This window comes from Crocodylus porosus, unplaced genomic scaffold (assembly GCF_001723895.1).
Source record: "Crocodylus porosus isolate Cpor-Errol unplaced genomic scaffold, CroPor_comp1, whole genome shotgun sequence".
NCBI classification, from domain to species: domain Eukaryota; kingdom Metazoa; phylum Chordata; order Crocodylia; family Crocodylidae; genus Crocodylus; species Crocodylus porosus.
The window spans coordinates 1,786,178-1,803,804 of record NW_017728911.1 but is presented as its reverse complement, the minus strand read 5'-3'; the positions used below and the strand labels follow the sequence as shown (position 1 = coordinate 1,803,804).

The 17,627-nt window shown below is 40.6% G+C and overlaps 1 protein-coding gene across 2 annotated transcripts in view; it reads left to right on the top strand.

Annotated features, from left to right (window-relative positions):
* Nucleotides 1-17,627, top strand: part of MYO9A (myosin IXA) — a 317,277-nt gene that overhangs the window by 232,416 nt on the left and 67,234 nt on the right. For both annotated transcript variants that reach the window (XM_019533260.1, XM_019533261.1), the window contains exons 13-15: nucleotides 1,357-1,498; nucleotides 4,164-4,359; nucleotides 10,371-10,490. In XM_019533260.1, coding sequence (XP_019388805.1) covers nucleotides 1,357-1,498; nucleotides 4,164-4,359; nucleotides 10,371-10,490 — 458 coding nt within the window. The remainder of the gene's footprint in view (nucleotides 1-1,356; nucleotides 1,499-4,163; nucleotides 4,360-10,370; nucleotides 10,491-17,627) is intronic.

The following is a 17,627-nucleotide window of genomic DNA, read 5'->3' as shown; positions in this document are numbered from 1 at the left end:
AAATCTATTGAATGTAAATTTCTAAATTGTAAAGATCTTCAATAGGAATGTATTTGCAAAGTTCCTCCCATATTGTTTTTTAAGTAGCACAGCTTCTCCTACCAAGTGATAAAGCATGGGGCCCACCTTCTAACTTGAGAGATTCCCATTCTCTTCTTCCAAAGACCTACAGTGGCCCTCCTGATCCATGGCAGGCAGCTCACCTACCTCTGTTCTCCTGCCCGCTCCCCACCCTCCTCCCATGACCTCAGGATCTGCAGTAAAAATGACATACTGAGCATTCCTAAATGATCAGGAGATTGGGAAAGTCAGCACTACAACAAGGGAAAGATCTGCCGGCCAAGGATCCTGACCCTACACAAATACAGGGGCCAGGTCAGGGTAATATTTTTGAACTACAGGTTAAATGAGATTAGGTTTTACAAAATTACATTTTTTTTCTTCTCTTTTTGTAACATGTGGCAAAGGGTCTTTTTCAATTTCAGTTCATTGCAGTCAAAAGGAATTAATACACAATGTCCAAGGGCCGTTAGTTAATTGTCACTTGGTTGTTGCTCTGATTTTCTTCCCCTCTTCATAATTCTTTAAATCGAGAGCAACTCCCTTCAGTTCAGAAGAGAGATACTGGTGTGAGATGGACATGGGCGTTATGAATTTATTTTTTGCATTCCTTCAATCATTTTAATATTTCCTCCTTATTTGGCTCTATCAGGCTTAAATACTAAAGGTATGGCTGCAAATAAAGGCTACTGTTCCTAGATATATAGATATGCCATGTACCAATGCAGTCTACATTGTGAGCCTGAAGGCTGAAGAGAAATGCATTTGAGGTGCATATTAATGCAGGTATTGGGGGTGTTGGTTGTAGCCATGTTGGTCTACGGACACAGGCAAACAAAGTTATTTGGGTAAATGTGATATCTTTTATTAGACCAACTGAATAGTTGGAAAAATTGTTCTTTACAAGCTTTTGGGCACAAGCACCCTTCTTCAGGTATAGGGAGAATCTGCTGGTGTTGAGATTTAACACCTTACTCTGAATGCATTTATTGCCCATAACTAACTCTGGGCTTAATTATGCTCGTGTAATTGACTGATTCTGGACCCAATTAATTGTACCAGGTATCTGCAATTGGAAGTTTCATCTGAAAACATGTATATTGCATAATGCCTTACCAGCGAATATATCACATAAAAACACCCAGTGCAGATCAGTGCTGGTATAATACCTGTCACTGCAGCAAAAGAAAAGCAGGATGTTCCTTATTACCAATTTATAGTCTATCAATAAGGGTGTGGGGTTTTTCGATTTGACTGACTTCACAACTGCCTTCAATTTTTTTCCTTTTTATTCAGTTTTCCACAAGCGACAAACCAGACGCTACTGGACAAGTTTAAACGTCAGCATGAGGGGAACTCTTACATTGAATTTCCAGCTGTGATGGAGCCTGCTTTTATCATAAAGCACTATGCTGGAAAAGTGAAATATGGTGTGAAGGTTAGTCACAATGGCTGTTCACTGACACATTAGTTGAAATGCTTACAAGCTAAACTGGAAACCAGTGTGCCAAGGGTATGAGCACAGACAGGTAAAAATAGGTCAGTTTTGTTTTACTGTGAGGTACAGTTCAGAAGAAATGATTTATTCCTAAAACTTTTTGGAAGCGATTTGATGAGTGGAAAAAGAGTGGGTGGGAGGGAAGAGTTCACATTTGGAAGAAAAATGTTCAGTAGGAAGCAGAGATGTAGCTAGAAGTAAGGGGAGGAAGAAGGCAGTAGGGATTAATTTGGTTTATTATATGGGGGACATTATACAATATGATGGTTGTAATGCAGAGAATAGTGCCAATATAATGTCCTGGATTTAAGCAAACTATAGTTGCTAACCTGTGAGTGTTATTTAGGCGGACACAATAATGGAGAGCACAGGGCACATCTACAAAGTTATTTGGGGATGAATGTGGAGGATAAAATGAAAGGCCAAAGCTTGCACCTGGGACCTAAGATTAACTGTCCTATAGGATAATTTAGTGCGTAAAGTTAACCACATGCGTACATCTTTGCAGAAAATAGACCTTAGATTATGGTTTTGTTGCAACAAGAACTGTCGTTGTCTGTACAGTGTCTACTACACTTTATGTATTACACATACATAGATCAGTGGTTCTCAACCTTTGCTGTACTGTAACACTTTTCCTATCACGATGTGACCACTCTCCCTCCTGATACCTCATACCTGTTCCCAGAGTCCAAGTTGAAACTCCTTTAAATAAAAGATGACAGTGATCAAAATTGTCTAAAAGTACTTAGGGCACTTCGGGGGCAATACCTCCACGTTTCTGGATTTCATTGAACTTGGGGTCAAGTTAGGAACAAATCAATCCATCGCTGCTTATGTTTCACCATGTGTGACATCAGAAAGTTTAGCTATCAGGGTCATGATGAAATGCTTTCCTTGTTACAGCCAGAGCTACTAGATGATACAGAAGGTTACCAGAACAGTTTTGCTGTGGTTGGCGCTTCATGGTTTTTCTCAGCTCATTTGCTGATATATTCAGGGTTTTGCAATGGAGTGCACTGGAATATGAACTCTTTTTTCTTTTTTGGATTGCTACTCTGTTGCTTGCATGGGCTTTGTGGTCATCTCAAATTGTTGTATGCAAGCAGCAAGTATTTTTCCTCAGTTGCAGCAACAGTGGATCCATAGGCTTTCTGCTTCTGATATTCCAGTGTGGTTCCTCTTGCTGCTTCTTCCCTGATGCCAAAGCCATTTGGGAAGTGATACAGAGCCACTTTGGTACCTGCCTACTTTCTCCCCTGGCTTATGCATTGAAAACACTGGGGCCAGATCCCAAAATTATCACTCTTGTTATATCTGGTAGTATTTTTCTTCCTTCCTTTGTCTTGAAGTGAAGGAATCCAGGTATGTTGTGTAGTATGGCCCTTTTCCATCCCCCCCCTCCCCCCCCTGCCCAGTAACCTTGCAGAGATCTAATCTATTCAATCCTTGTATAAAACAAAACCTTTTGTACTTCATCAAAATGTATGTAGAAGGTGTGTGCTGAAACACCAAAGCATACAATTTACAAAGATTCCTTGCTTGTTGAGATTTCCTTCTAGGTCAGTCTAACTTGTCTGATGCTCTAAATTGCCAGCTGTCAATTCAAATGATTTTCTGCTAAAAGAACACCTCATCTCAATTAAACTGTACCAACCCCATACAGATGTGGTGCCTTGTGTCTAGGAAAAGTGGATTGCATCGCTTTGCCGAACTCTTGAGCCGTGTTTCTTGAGCTCCTCAAACAGAATTTTTCACATAGTACATATTAGAAATACCATATTTTTTCACATATAGTGTGTCCCTAAGTTAGTCATCCCTTGTTTTTGAAAGGTAGAATGAAAAAAAAAATCTTTCCTTAAAAATACTGGTAAGTCGCAGTTACTGAGTAATAGCTTCTATAGCACTCTGTGGGAGGGGTTGGGGAGAGAGAAAGTATCCAAGTCAGCAGCTATGGAGCCCAACATGCAGAACTGCAGCATTACTTTTGTTTTCCTCTGGCAGTGGCAGACACTGCTATTACTGTATTTCCTCATTTAGAATGCACATGCCAATTTCCAGCAACTTGATTTTGGGGAAAAGCTGTGATTTGTTTGGTAAATAGTCAATTGCATTATCTTTCACATCAGATGTTTTTTATTAAATAACTGTTTTCAAGTACGTAAATTAATTAGAAGTCTAATGTCCTTAGGCATTTTTAAAACGCCCTTGCACATTATTTCATAACTGACCTCGTATACATTCACATCAACATGAATATTAAGTCCTCTCCTCTACACTACCGTTTGACATCTAGACCTGTTTTTCCAGAAAATGGCATAGTTGGCAGTGGCTGTGGTGCTTAAACGCGTACCAGAATGACATTAAAAGTTTGCAAAGTCAAGCACCAGTTTTAAAAATGTCTGCTTTATAGAACCAATGGGGTTAGGATGAGAGAGTTTTTCAGAGCAAGAAAATATTATGAACTATCAGATGAAGAAGAATGGTGAGAAATTCCTGAACAAATATTTGTCTTGCAAGAATAGTCAAACTTCAAACCTGCATGCATGCAGAACTACAGGATGCTGGTTACCAGGCCCCTGCCTTTTTTCCCCTCTCTACTTAGGATTTCCGGGAGAAAAATACAGATCATATGCGTCCAGACATCGTAGCCCTACTGAGAAGCAGCAAGAATGCCTTCATCTGTGGGATGATAGGGATTGATCCAGTGGCTGTATTCCGCTGGGCAGTCCTCAGAGCTTTTTTCAGGGCTATGGTCGCTTTTCGAGAAGCTGGAAAACGATATATTGAGAAGAAAACTGGTAAGTTGCAGATCTTGGAATTCTACACACATGCCCATTTTTAAGGCAGACTTATCAACAATCCCTGATTTTGTGTATTTCACTGTTAATTGGCTTATACCTGTCCCCCCTGTTTCTGACAAATATGCCTAGGAGATCATGAATTGCTATGGGTGGGTTTGATTCTGAAAAGCATGGCACTTTACAGATCCAGTAACATATGCCACACAGTTTGGAAAGAAGGTTTTTCGTCTTGATGCTCTTTGAATTCTGCCTTTGGTAGATGTCTTCATATGGAAAAGTGTATGATATTGTAATGGAAACGTAACATTATGAAGCAAAAATAAGGGAACTCTGTTTTTTGGCTGTTAGCAGGAAGCTTAAAAATGCAAAAAAAATAGCATTTCCCTTTGCAATTTTTCAAACTGTTCACCCTGTGAGCTGAAAGAGAGAGTATTCTCCTGTCTAGCAAAAATTCATTGCTGAGCGATCAGCTAGAACCACCTACTCACTTTCATGCAGAACGGGGGGGCAGTAAATTAAATGAAAGTAATGGTGCATCATCATGCTGTGGTAGGCAATTCTTGGCTGTGCTTGTAGAACATTTTTTTTATGTAAAGCAATTCCTGAAAGACAGGTACAGGCTATTACTATTAATTTCTGAGCATAGGAGGGCTTGAAATTCATGATGGAATTAGAACATGGGCAGGGAAATGTCAGTACAGAATTAAAATTAAGCATGGAACTAGTCTTTACATTGCTTTAGTTGGGAATGTGAAAAGATATGCATCAAATAAATTCAGGGAAAAAATATATGGATATGAAAAGCCATCCACATAAGAAGACACAAGCTTCTGTGCTTATGAGAATAATATCTAAGCCTCTGGGTCAGATTCCCCCAAAACAGCAGGAAACAAAACCAGCATTCAGCTGTTAAGCATAGTTGAGAGAGGAACAGCCCCAAATGAATAATAGAAAAGACACTTCTGATAAATGAGCCTGAGACTTTCTTACGTATCAATGCAGGGTTGAGAAAATGAAAAGTTCCACAATGTCCTTTGTAATTCTGAGAGGCACAAGGAAGAGCAATTTTGCTTGTGAAGCCTCTGTGATGAACAGTCATTAGACGAGGGACTTCCTTGAGATCCCATGTTAGCATCAAGGGGTGGGGGTGAAAGGAAATCATGTGCAACCCACTGCTCCTTTATAAAATGTTTCTGTCTTTCCCTAGTATTTTTTTAAATTGCTTTATGAATCCCAGCTGGATAGCTGGCTGGGCTATAGCAAGCTGCCTAAGAAATTAATAATAAATATGCTAAAACTCTGCCAGCAAGAGCTATTTCAAACACTGCCCTGCTAATTTCAACCCCTGCTTCAGCTTCAGCTTCTCTGTCTTCTGCAATCACTTCTGCCATTTTAGAGTCCTTTAATAGTTACTCTCTAGATTGGGTCAGCGATATAGCTATATAGCAATGTGTAGATCAGTGATTCTCAACCTTTTAGACTCAAGGCAGCACCCCTGGATAGACTCGAGGCCCCCTTCAGAAAATGCCAGCTCTTAGTTTTCACTTATTTTTCTGTAATCAAAAGACAATAGAGCAGCTATGCTCAACATTTTTGCCCAGCAGGTTGGATGGGCAGTGCCCCATCCATCCTTGGGCTGGATCCCAATAGTGGTCCCAATCCGGCACCAGGGCTGGCTCAGTCCTGGCAGCATCCAGCCACTTGGAGGCATTCGTGGTGCAGCGCAGCCGCCACCCAGCCCCACAGGGGAAAGGAAGTGTGGCTCAGCCCGGTGTGGAAAGGGGCCATGGCCTGGCTCCAACCCGGACCTGTGGGAGAAAAGGAGACATGGCTTTGCCCCAGCCTGGCCCTGTTTGGGGGGAAGCGGCATTGCCTGGCCCCTGATCCAGAAGGAGGGGAGGGAAAGAGGTGTGACCTGGCGTGACCAATAGGGCAGAACTTGGGGTTTGAAGATTTGGCAAGGGGGAGGGTAGCGGTTTTAATGGCCACTACTCCCCTGCCACCAAATTTCCCACTGCATAGCAAGCCCTGTGGGCCAGATGCAATGGCTCTGGGGGGCTGCATTTGGCCTGTGGGCCAAAGGTTGAACTCCCTTGTAATACAGCAGTTTTTCTGTTGCAAAGAGTGGAAACCACAATAGGGCAGAATGGTTTTTAAGACTACGGATTCCTCTTTGAAATCTTTGGGTTTCTCGTGTGAATCATGTTTGCACACCTAACAGTGCTAATGCTGTGTGCCCCCTCACATCACCCCGATAGGATCGCAAGGCACCCAGTGTGCCATGGCACCTTGGTTGAGAACTGGTCGTTCATGTATAAAAGAACAATTTTAGGTTTTCGGGCAGTTCTGGGAGTTTTGATTTTTTTCCCCCCCATCATGGCAGGAATAAGCAGCGTATCACTGCTTAAAAGACTTCTCATACTTCTGTGAGAACTCAGTGCCAGTAGCACTGAGGTGGACAAGCAGGGCACCATCCTTGGGGGCTAATTGGACAGGCAGTTTGGGCACAAGATTGGCTGTCACTGCTGCCAACCCAGTAGTTGCCCCTCTCACCCTGCTCCAGATAAGCTACTGGCAGGGTGGCACTTTCACATGTTAATGATTTTTTTTAACTGTATTATTTAGGCCTACACCTGCTGTGAATAGAAATATTCATTGGAAATAGGAAGAACATATTATGAGGCATCGATCTCAGCTGGTGCCTTTACATGCTATCCTAACAAGCAATGAAGCTAGCCAACATTGTTAAGCTGTAGTGTCAGCATTCATGCCAAGGAGGGAACGGTGATCCGCTGGCAGCATCTCCGATCTCTTGTGGTGTTGATCTTTTTTCTTTCTTTCTGTGCCTGTGAAATCTCTTCTTTTGTCAAGAATATTTTAAAAATTAGTTCCAGCATAGAGCATGTCAGTGGTATCTGCTGCTCTGGGCACTGAACAGCTCTGACATGATAAAATAAGCAAGCTTTGGGACTACTGTCTTGAGAATTTGTTAGTTTTGGTCCCCAATCGTTGATGCTGCAGGCTTTTGTACTTAGCACTTCCTTAACAATGAGGCCCTGTCCTCACCTCCCATTCAGTTATCCAAACCAACCTATGACGAAGCTTTGGCTTAACCCAAATTATATGAAGTTCTAACAGGGGTATCGCTAAATAGAAGGTACATGTCGCTGTTGTGCGGCTGTGTCTTGCAAACTGGTACATTAGCTCCCAAAAGATTGTAACCCTTAATGCTATGTGACATACTTGGTTACTGGAGGCTGGTGCCTGTCCACTGCTATATGAAATAACATACAAGAATCCCCTCTGATAATCCAGTGAATGAATTTATGGCAACTGCTGCCTCTGAATTGTTAAAGGAGCACTCCTGCTTTTAGGCCCTGAAATTAACCTGTCTTGATAGCTGTCCCATAAAACAGCACTCCTCTCTAAGGATTGCATCTGTTTTTCAGGTGTCTTTTCCAACTAATTCTTGCTGGCTTTAATTAATATGAACCAAATGCACCTGGTACAACAAAGAAATGTTAGTGGATAACATTCCCCCGTGTGTCCCCCACACTCAATATTACCCCGTGCAATCAAACATACTACTTAATATTACATCTTTTTTAAGATAGCATGCTGCTTTATGGTCTCTGGTAGCTTTGTCTAGCTCTCCTGTGATTTCTCAGACAGATGCAATAAAAACCCAGTTTTAAAGGATGTTCTGAAAATGCTGCATATTTCTGCTCTGGAGTCTGCAGGATTTGGGGACTTTTTCCTTGTTAGGCCAGAAATAATATACTTGTCTGAAGGTTTATTATAGTGATGGTAGTGGTACCAAAATGGGGGTTTTCATGAAAAATCTCAGCCCTCTTTATAACAGGCTTTGCAAAACCTCATTTTTGCTTCTTTTCCTTCCTGCTTTCCATACTTCTTTGTGTCATAGATGTTCAATAGCAGCATATAAACACCTTTGTGCTTTGCTTCCAATATTGTTGCTGCCGGGTTAATAACTATGCTCTTCATTCCTGCCCTCTGAAGCTTTCCTTTTTCTTTGTGCACACATCATAGTCCTGTAGTTTAGCTCGTAGCCATTTTTGTTTGCAAGTGAGATGAGTAGAAGCAAATCAGTGTAATTGTCTGAATTTTGTTGGATACATTTCTCTTCTGGTCCAATAGGTGTTTCTTACAGTGCTGCCAACCCTTTCCCCTTTCTGAATTAAAAACTAAAAGAACTATCAGACTGGTTAAGATGCAGGCGGCTGCAGGGAGAAATCTTTCTGGGAATTGTATTTTCTTTGTTGTTTCCTAATTGAGTTTTCTATCTGTCAGGTTAAATTCTAAATGAAAAGCACACATTTGGGTTTGTTTTTTCTTGAATCATAACGAACTTTATTAGAGGGACATTGTCAAGGCATTTAGGATGCAAATTTGACTGGTTATGAGATACTTGTAATCTAATGGAAGGTACTTCCACGTTCATTTATTGCCTTGGATTGTAACACCTCATTAAAGATTTTAAGGAAAAAAGGCATTGTTTTGAGGTAATTTGCATACACCTATGGATGAAAGTCAATAAATCTTCCTGTGGTTTTTCTGCAAGTTTTTGTTTTCTCCCCTTATTTTGAGCAAGTTGGACAAGAGCATAGATCCTACGCCTGATTAAAGGATTTGTGCTCCTAACTCTTAGTCTCCCTCTGCTGGCTCTTCCACAGTATTCAGCTAACAAGGGTTATTTCTAGCTTGGCTGAGATAAAGTTGTAATGCTAATTCGTGAATGGTGAAGTGGACAAAAGAGAATCACACAGATAAGACGAAGCAAATCTTCAAGCTTTCCAATGGGCAATACAAAATGAATGGTAGCCAAACTTCAGAAAAAGAATAGTTGGCAGCGTTCCTCTAAAAGGTTCAGATTGTGTGCATTGGAGGGGCAGGGGGAGGAGCGGGGGTTGATATTTTAATGCAGCAGCTTTAAACGCTACACTATATTATACTGACATAAGATAACTTGTCAGTGACCTCATCACATCTTAAATGGGAGCATGACATATCCCAGAGTATAATCCCCTATTGCTCATTCATTTAAAGGATTATTTGTTGGTACTTCCTCTTTACGTGACGATACACTGTAGAGCTTTTATTTCATTATAGAGCCATTCCTAAATCAACAGAGACTGCCCCAGATGTCCTCACAAAGACGTTCACCTTAACTTCTGACCTCAACCCATTCTAGATTCAGTCTTTCTCAGTTTTTATACTTTAGTCTTTCTGAAATCTCCCTGTTTCTCAGCGTGTGAAGAAAGTTGAATGTGCCCCCTCTCCCTTCCTTGATGTTAAGCATCTCGTATTTCATTTTAACTGGAAATATCCGAGGTAACGCAGTGGGGCAGGCCAGAATTTGCGGTGACCTCTTCATGAACACAGGCGGGGGAATGATGAAGTCAACCAACTTTGGTTCAATTTAAACAAAAGGAGTTCTAGAAATGTAGCTAGTAAGAGTAGAAAGTTGTATAATTACAGTTGTGTTGTTTTGGTTTGTGGTCTTTTAGATGACCTGGGAGTAATTACACAGATTATTGTGCTCTGGCTAATAACGGCCTTGAGACTATCCGAATAATGGTATGCTATGCAGTTAACAAGAAAAAACTATACAGTCACTATGCAAATCAGACCCCCTCAATCACAGGGCAAGGAATTGCCTAATTAATAATGCAAGTCTGCAGAGATGCAAATCAGTAAGTGTGTAGTTTCCTTAGACTCGGATGACCTAAAACAATCCCATTCCCTTATCGTATGTGGGATGTCATAAAGCTTTGTCATGAGGTAACTGCAGTTAACCTGTGTCACTGCTATATGTTATAACTGCTACAGATAACAGTTTTGGTGTGTAAAAGGAAGAAAATGTGGTTTTTGAACTATTCTTGTATCACTAGGGCAGTTGGCAGCATTGTTCTTTACTCTTTCCTGATTTCTGCTTATATAATCTCTTTCTCTTCTCTCCATTTTTTGTTTTTATTTTACTTCCCAAGGGCATGATGATGCAGTGCCATGTGCGGTTTTGAAAAGTGTGGATAGTTTTAGCTTTCTCCATCACCCAGTCCATCAGAGGAGCTTAGAGATCCTGCAGAGATGCAAGGAGGAGAAGTACAGTAAGGCTCCATATCCCACCATCCTCTCTGACATGACACTCACACATTAGGAAATGGAGACCAGGTGCATTCTGGGGGGCAGGTGGGGAAAAAAAATACAAGCGAGGAGCATTCCCGTGCAGCCCACTGAGATCATCCTAAGTAATTACAGGACACTTTTAGGAAGGGATTTGTTTTTTAGTCCTTTCCTACTAGAAATTCTCAGGCAGAGTTTTAGTGTACAAAGATCTTGAATGGACTCTCTGGATTCTGCGATCCTGTTAACCAATTAGACAAAAAACCCCAGTGTGCGTATCCAGGTTTAATGAATTAAACCTGGAACCATTTTGCTGATAGTTTCACATGTTGCTCTGTGAAGACAGGATTTTGAAATTGGCAACACTTTTCATACCATTCATTTTTGTGGTGGCTATGAAAACATCGACGGCAAGCACAGAGAACCAGTAGGAATACTTCTAGTGTGATTTTAGGATGCCTGATATAGCTAGAATTTTACCTCCCATTTGCAACTAGATGTAGTCCCTTTCCCTTTTCGTAACATCATCTTTTGATGCTAACTGCAACTGGAGAAGGTGCCAATATATTTGCGAGGTCCTTCATTGAAATGTGAAAAATTGTGATGCTGTAGGGCAGAGTCCTTTTTAGAATGGGTGGGCAGAAATGCACTTGGTCTCCATTTTCTTTTCACTCCTCTGTTTATTACATAATAAACTAGTCCTGCATGGAAAAAAAAAAACAGGCACTTCTGCCTGTGTTACTAATTGCTATGGCTGGACTCCTCTTGTGGGAGGAGAAGGGAGTTCAGCAGCATGGAACATAACATCACCTGCCACAAGGAACAGCGCATGGAGATGCAGCATTATAACAATGTATAGGGCCTCCTGCAAGATGCCACAATGCTAGTTGCTCATTAAACACCTCTATGTAATTGTTGCACTTTAAAAAAAAAAATCAAATCCGCATTCAGTTGCAGACCCTTCACAAAGACACTGAAATAATACAGTTTCCAGACCTACCTTGTTGCTTTCAGGGAAAAGGGATCAAACTTGAAGGTGAACATGAAAATGATGTATTTTAAGTTTTGTGCCTTTATATTCCTCCTTCACGTTACATAAACAGCATCTACAGAGCATGGAACATTGCTTTAAACAATCCTTAAGGGCAGTTTGGTTTCTAAAATGCACATTTTAAAGCTATTATAAGGAGATGCCTAAATGCAACATCAAAAGGCTTTTCCCCACATTGTAGAAATATGTGCGGTAAGTACAGCATTTGCATGTTAGCGGTTCAGAAATATTTGCTTCGTCTTACAAAGCTCTCCCATACGCTTCCTGCAGTATCCTAGAACTGGGAGAGTTAAAGGTTTTCTTCTTCCTGTAGGCATCATCTTATACTAAACTTTTCCTCAAATTTTCCTCCATTGTTACCACCCTTGACAAGCTTTAAAAAAAATCTGGTAGAGACTCAGCCATTGAATTTCCTAAGTAAGTTAAGTCTAAGTGGCACTTATAGATAATTACATAGCTCATAGTAGTTTATTAGTAGTGTAAATAAAAGACTTGGAATCCTGATTGATTTTTTTTTTTTTTCCTAAGTCAGTTCATCTGTATCAGAAACTTAATTTTGTCTGTGGGTTTATTTAAAAAGAAGGGAAAAAAGACTCATACAGCAGAGAATATTTTTAAATATCCAGCGTAAAACAAAAAAGATATCATCTTAGCACTGCTAAGCACAGTAATGTTAAAATATTTTTGCTTTTAATTCAATTTTGCCAAGTACCACTTGTAATTCTTCTCCCTTTTTGTAATAACTGTTGCTGATAACTGTAATAACTGTTGCTGTTCCATACTTGGAGGCCAGGAAAAGTGATCTAACATTGCTATTGCTGTAGTTTTACTAAATGGCTAGGAGTTGGTAGTGAGTCATATATGCGTTCAGGTCTTTCTGCATATCACCATATAGTGGATGCTGTCATTGGCCAACTCCCAGAACTATTTGTTATGTAGGTAACCTAGAGTTAGAACTTGCTGAGAGTTAGAACTTACTGCAGTCATTCATTTACAAGCCATGAGCCATATGTGCCGCAGGTATTTTGGGAGTCTACTTTCTTGGTGATGTACTGGCTGAACTTGTCATTTCCTAGAAGTTCAATGAAGTTACATCATCATCTTTCTTGAAAAACTGACTATTTGATTCAAGACATCTTTTTGTTTTGAACTGTGAGCATCAGTTGCAAATACAAGTATAAACTGCAAAGATATTTAACTAATGGATTAGTTAGTAAATCTAAATTCTCCTAAGGTTATACTATTGCTTACTGTTCTAGCTGTTTGGCTAGTTCATGGTTGCATTTGCAGTCATGCTTTAAGCAGTTCACACTGGTCCCTTAAATCTTGAACTGATGTTGATGTTTCCCCCAGGATTCCACAGCAACAAAAAATTGCTGACGTGGACCTAGTTTACCAGTCTCTGAATTCAAGATAGTCTCTGATGGTTCAGGCTCTTTCTGAAGGATGGAATGAGTATTGTCCAGCATTCTTTATACATGAATTTAATACATGAAGAAGCTAGAGGTGAAAAGAACCAATTAAGTAAACTAGTCCATCCTCCTGAAACTAATGGAGCTGAGGGAGAAGAAACGAGCCCAAACAGGGAAATGAGGGTTGGAGAACAGGTTCAGTTTTAGTACCTCATCTTAGAATAAGTTGGCCTCCCAACTGGCATAGCCCTATGAATGGGGAAGTGCTTATGTGCTTCCCACTCATATCGCTGAGCCTGTGCTCAAAGAATAATTGTTTATGCAGTTGATGAATACATTTTTTGTAGTCAAAGCCACAAGCAAATCAACAGAAGTTTTTACATTAAAAGCCCACCTACCTTTCATTCCCCAAAGCCTTTGTCTCTTTCTCTACAGTGGAAACACAGCTGTATTAAGACCACAGCTTTTCTCTACTGGGTTATTAGGTTCAGAGTTCTTTTAAAGTATTTAGTCCTCTTATATTGAGCCAGAAAGTGGTACCATGTAGAAATGTTTTAGTGAGCTCTTGCAGCAGTTGCTTTTAATTCAGCTTGCATTCATCTCATACATACTTATTTTTACAGTTGCAAGTGACACTTTTTTTTAGATTAATAAGCTGCCTAGGGTACTGGTTATACAGGTTTTAACATAGCTTTAGATTGACGCTGGAGTAAAAATGCTTCTTTTCCTGGCTGATGTAAAATTAAGTTATGACATTTTTTTGTACAGCTTTATCTTGTTATTTCTGCAGCTCATAAAATATTTCCCTTCTGTGCATTTTGCATTTCTGGGAATGATAATCTTATTCTCATTTTAACATACTGTGCAGACATGGGACAAACAAGTCACTAAAAAGAACAAAATATAAGATGATACCACAAGCTCATTATTCAAAAGAGCACTTCAGGTTATGAAAAATTCTGATCAAAGTGATGAAATACAAAAAGGTTAAGATTTTCCCCATAGGTGAATGGAAAAATACCCAGGCATTTATCACACGTATTGAATGTGGAAATCCAAAGTATTAGCTATTCCTTTAATGAAAGAAATAAATTATTTAAAATGTACTATGGATCTTCATTATTATAAACATAGTAACATCCCTAACCTACTACACAGTAGATGGAAATTTGCCTCAAGACAGTGTCATCCCTACTGAGCAGTCATTTTATTGTTAGGTCCTTGTTAGCATTGAACAGTGCAAAATCTTAGTGAATCTGATAAATCCTTTGATGTTAGGAATGTGTTTGAATCTATGGTCAGTATAAAGGAAAGCTCCCTAGGGGGAGTGAGGGTTGGAAGTGCTTTTATAAATGCTTTAAAGGCATTGTATCAGCTTTTCTCATATCCTGGGGAGAATGGTATTCAGTCATGTACCAGCAATCCAGGAAAGGAGCTGTGCATGATGTTCATTTATAAAAGCACCAATCCACCCACTTCCTGTATCTTCCCCATCTGTCATGCAAGATGCATGGGATAGATGCTTGAGGCTTGCAGCTCTCTCCCAGTCCTCCTCTGCAGAAGTAAAAGAAAATAAGGACCCTAAAATAGATGAAGAAGACAGAGGAGAGCTCTGCCCAAGAACCTGCGTTCATGGCTGAAGGCTTCAGATGACATTGCCTCACCATGGTCTGCTTTATAAAACTTGGGTATTGAATTCTAAAATTGGAGATCTGTTTCTCAGCAGGAAATTGTATTGCTATGCATCTCTACACAGCGTCAGAACTAATCCATCACTGTCCCCTCACTCCTCCTGTTTTGCCACTCGTTTTGCTGTGAAACCATCTGATGCGTTTTCTTGGCTCTGTATTCAGTGTGCTCATACTAGCTACATGTTACCTTATAATTTAGGCCTTTTCACTCTGTCTTGGTCAGGCAAGATGGAGTCCTATAGGTAGGAATTTGTGAGTCTGAAAATATACTGGAGCAATGCCAGAGGCAGCGCTGACCCAGAGAATGCTGCATATTTGACTCTTACTCCAGAGGAATAGAGCTAGGACCACTCTGTCTTACATTTGTGGTGCAGCTAGTGTTGTTCAGTCTGTCTTCCATGCCATGCTCTTTAGCCCTTTAGAGTCCCACTGCAAGTAGATGGCCAATTCTGTTTAATGGAGGTCTCTTCCCAAAAGGCGAATGAGCAGGCTGTATGTGCCTCTATGGATTCTGGGGATGTAGCAAGAGGGGGAGCCCTGAACCTCCTGGAATATGTGAGTTAGCACCTCACTCTGAGTCACAGTACCCAGAACCCAGACTGGAAATAATCATAGGAAAGTAGGAAGTACAACAAAAAAGGAGCGTTTCCTTTCATTACCTCCACTTCAGCATACTGGATTTGACCAAAAGGAATGAAGAAAAGGTGGATCAGCATTTATTCTTCCCACAGCTGCTATAAAACAGCATCTATTCAGGCACAGTCTTTTTCATTCCTTATAGTTAACATTTTCATGTTCTTATTTTCAAGTACATCTTCTTCGTGAACACTGTTGTGATTTCCAGATAAACACCCAAGCTTGGAGAAATACTTGGAGAAAACCACCAAGCGGCTTTCTGATGCATGCACATACCCCCACCCCAAACTTAACTGCTTTGGCTGCCCCAAAGCTCATCTGTGAAAACATGAACGAGGAACACTGCCAATCCATCTTATTTCCCCTTCACTTTTATAGCACTTTTATACCAAAGCATCTCATTCCTGCTAAGGACACTGATGTCTGCACAAACAGGACTTATACATCCGGACTTCCACTACCCAGCCTACCAGTTCCTCTCCCGCTCTTGCCATCCAAACGAAAGGAAGACCATGTAAGAAAGCCAGCAGGGATATCATGCTGTAGGCGTTACACCTTCAGATGTTTGCTTGATGGAAATGGTTGTTTACTAGGCATACAATGATTGTTTGTCAGATGGGCCACCAGGCTTCCGGCCTCCACCCTAGCTTCCTGGCTTCAGAGTGAAAAACCACCATCACACTTTTCAGTAGATAGGGGAGAAATGGTAACTGCCAGGTTGTTAAGGGATTCAATATTTTCAGCTCTGGCCAGAAGTCATCTTCACTCCTTTAAGCTTGTCTGAGCACAGTTGAAAAGCAACAGCAGGATATTCATAAGGACTGTTAATTGAAACAAGAGGGATGCACACTGTAAGCTCAGAACTATCCCTTTCTAGTCCAGATGGTTGCCACGATTCTTTTCCCAGACATGCATTCAAGAAGAATGAGTGCAAATGTCCCTATGGATCATGAAGAAGAAATTTTGATGCTTTTGCCTTTTTATTTACGTGTTTGTGTGAAGAATCTAATGGGAGAAGACAAAGGTGTGGTTTTTAGACGGCCACAGGCCTTCACCTGTGGTACACCTCTGCATGGATTAGAAGTAATTGCATTTCCTCTATCAAAGTTGCTGTTGCCAGTTCTTCTGATCTCAAGCTGGTAGCATGGGCATACTGATAGGCATTAACAAGCACCTCCAGGGAAACTGCTTGATAGTCGAGATTCTGAGGATCTATGAGGTTTAGTGGCTTGCCCCGTCTAAGTGCTTTCTTTTGCAAAGCCCAAGTAAAAGTCGTTCTTTAACTGGTATCAGATGGGGTATTTCAGCTACAAGTTTGCTTCTTTCTTTTCAGGAGTAAGATATCTCTTTTTCCCTGTGCTTTACCTTTAGAAAGGATCTATTCAATGGCTAGGAACTATGAACATTCATTTCACTGACCCTAGATTATCTCTTCTTCTTTAAAAAAGAGAGTGTCATTGCATTCACTCCTATACTTTATCGCAAAAGACAAGACAGATTTTCTTACTTCCTGGGGTTTCCCACTTTACTCCATATAGCAGAGGAACATATACTTGTGTAAATGCCATTTGTGTGCAAGAGAAGAGATAGGTGACTGCGAATTCCAAAATTTTACTTGACACAAAGGAAGGATTTCAGGACTGCTAAGGAATTGCTTAGTTGTTTTCATAATCATATGCAAGTCATAGGGTCTCTAAATAGTATCTACTCCCTTTTAAGTGCCTAAACCTTGGGGCTGGAAAAAGCTATGTATGTACCTGTTCCAAACTTAATATGAAATATGCTCCTTAGGTAAGCATCCAGGGCTGTCAATGCTGGGGTGTTAGCAATCCCCAAACTGGCTAGCTCCCTTCATTTTCACAGCTTCTGATAGTTTCAGGGCCATTATTGAATGCCTTGAAAATGTGGGAAGCCTGTTAGTTTGGGACTGCTAATACCACAGCACTGACAGAACTGTAAGCCGTGTTCATTAAGCATTGAGATGGCAGGGCTGAAATAGCAGAAGTCTTTACTGAGACTGCTGGACTCCCCCTTATTTTCCAGCCTTTCAGTAGTCTGTTTTACAATACATGTAGGTGGAATGTGCACTGTGCATTGTTTTAGGTTGAGTTATGAACTGGATTTTGTTGTCTGAAGAGACATTTTCCACCCCCACCCCTTCCTTTTAAATGTATTTGCACTCAAAATGTATCCTCTTTTTGGGCATCTGCAGCTGAAGCCTCTGTCAGATCTGCAGTGCTGTTAGGTGTTTCTTTCTTCATGCATTTATCAGACATAAGATATTAAATGTCTTAATGTCAGGATTCAGTTTTGGCAAGAGATGAGACTCCC